This window comes from Meleagris gallopavo, chromosome 1 (assembly GCF_000146605.3).
Source record: "Meleagris gallopavo isolate NT-WF06-2002-E0010 breed Aviagen turkey brand Nicholas breeding stock chromosome 1, Turkey_5.1, whole genome shotgun sequence".
Lineage (NCBI taxonomy): Eukaryota > Metazoa > Chordata > Aves > Galliformes > Phasianidae > Meleagris > Meleagris gallopavo.
The window spans coordinates 189,331,889-189,333,950 of record NC_015011.2 but is presented as its reverse complement, the minus strand read 5'-3'; the positions used below and the strand labels follow the sequence as shown (position 1 = coordinate 189,333,950).

The 2,062-nt window shown below is 65.0% G+C and overlaps 1 protein-coding gene across 1 annotated transcript in view; it reads right to left on the bottom strand.

Annotated features, from left to right (window-relative positions):
• Positions 1-1,488: 1,488 nt before the first annotated feature.
• CHRNA10 (cholinergic receptor nicotinic alpha 10 subunit) overlaps positions 1,489-2,062 on the bottom strand; it is a 6,749-nt gene continuing 6,175 nt past the window's right edge. The window contains exon 6 of the mRNA XM_031552106.1: positions 1,489-2,061. Coding sequence (XP_031407966.1) covers positions 1,779-2,061 — 283 coding nt within the window. The 3' untranslated portion in view covers positions 1,489-1,778. The remainder of the gene's footprint in view (position 2,062) is intronic.

Below are 2,062 nucleotides of genomic sequence, written 5' to 3'. Positions count from 1 at the left end.
GGGGATGGCAGCAGCCCCACGCTCCCGTCCGGGTGTCCCCTGGAGGTGTCCCCCCCACAGTGCCCCCATAGCAGTGCTGTCCCTGTCCCACTGCTGTTCCCGCTGGAGCTGCCCCCACTGCTGCGTGTCGCTGCCCAGCAGGCGCCAGGGGCCCTGCGAGCGGAGCCGCCAGACAGGGAAGGGGCCGAACCAGAAGCGTCTGTTTGCTTTCTGTTTGCTTTCATTTTCCGCACTCTGGAGGTGCTGCGGGGAGGCCGTGGCCCTCTGCTCTCCGTGCGGGAGCAAAGCCCCAGTGCAGGGCAGTTCCAGCCTGCGGGCTGGGTTTCTTACAGCCCCGGGCCCCGTGTGTCACAGATGGGGGCCCTGCAGGAGGGCTCAGCTGCCATGTGCCATGAGCAGAGCGGGACACATTCCTCCTGCTCAAGCGACGGAGCATCACCGGAGCACGAGTGGAGGAGCATCACTGTGATCATGGGGAGCCCCACTGGCATTTCTGGGCTCCCTAGTTGCTGCTTCTTCCTCCCCCTCTTCCTCTCTCTACTCCTTCCTACAGCCCTCTTCTGGCACATGGCAGTGTTGGTCACCCTTGTCCTTCTGACCACACGAGAGCCAGAGCCAGCCCTGTGCCCCAGCCCTGAGCCCCCCTTCTCCCCCTGGGGCTGAGCAAGCAGAGCCCCACTCAGGGTTGGATCTCAGAGCCCCACGGAGCCTTCACTGCCCCACTGCTCCCACACGGAGCTCATCCTGGAGCTGCTCTGCGTCATACGGGAAAACCAGGCAGCCGTTCAGCGCCGCTGCCATCAGCTGCTGGCACTGCTGGAGCGGTGGGGGCAGCTGGGACCCCCAGGGAGTCCCCAGCCCAGGAGCCACCAGTACAGAAGATTCCTCAGGATCCATTCCAACGTACAGATGAATGTCCTTGGTACTGGGGTGGGGCAGCTGCTGGAGAGGGACGTGGACACAGATGTGGACATGGATAAGAACATGGAGGTGAACATGGGGACATGAGCATGGGCACAGATGGGCACAGACGCGTTGAAGCTCATGGGAGCGCCCCAAAGGAGCTGGGCCAGAGCGTCCTGACGGAGCCAGGCAGATCGGCCCTGTGGGTTCCTGCAGAAATGTCCCCATGGATCCAGACAGGTCCATCCCCATGGATCCAGGCAGGACCAACCCAGCAGGGTCCCGCTGGGGTCCCACGCGCACGGCCCATCTGCGGGTGACCCCGGGGCTGTGCGGGGCCGGGCAGTGCCTGCAGGATTGCTGCTCCAGGCTGTGGCGGTGGGTGCAGGACCGCTGGAGGCACTGCCGTGCACAGCCCTTTTGGCAGCGCTGGTCCTACGTGGGGAGGAAGAGCCTCTGAGCCCGAGTGTGGGGCCCGGCACCGCCACAGCCCCACCGCGCTCCCTCCGGCTCAGACCATTAAAGGATTTCCTCTAATCTTGTTTCTAACTTGTTTCCCCTCTTCTTGCTTCAATTAATTCCTGCTTGTTCTATCACTACACCCCCCAAAGGGTTCCTGCAGCCTTGTTCTGCTCAGACTTCCGTACACACACCCATGCATGGACACAAGCACAGCCCCAGGGAAAGGCTCTGCGCGGCCCGGGCTGGAGGTGGGATGCAGGGGATGCACTGCCAGCTTTATTGCCACTGAGTGCAGCTCCTCCCAGTCGGGGCACTGGGCACTGTGCGCCTCGGCCTGCAGTGCTGTCCTGGGCGTGAGCTCCATGGGCACCGTGGGGATGGGCTGGCCGGGGGCACCGGGCGCGGGGCGGGCATCAGGCAGCATTGCCGATCACCAGCACGCTCATGAGGAAGACCATGAGGAAGAAGACCCACATGAAGAAGCGGTCCATCACCTTGGCCACCTTCTTCCACTCGGCGGCGTGGCGCTGGGCGGTGCGGTGCCGTCGGAAGACGCCGGCGATGTACCCCACGCTGCTGAGCACCGCGTGGTGGTGGCAGAGGCAGCGGCTGTGGGGGCACAGCCCCGGCTCCGCGCCCTCTCCGGGGGGGTCCCTCGGCCCCGTCCTCCCCGTCCCCTCTCTCTGTGGCCGGCCGC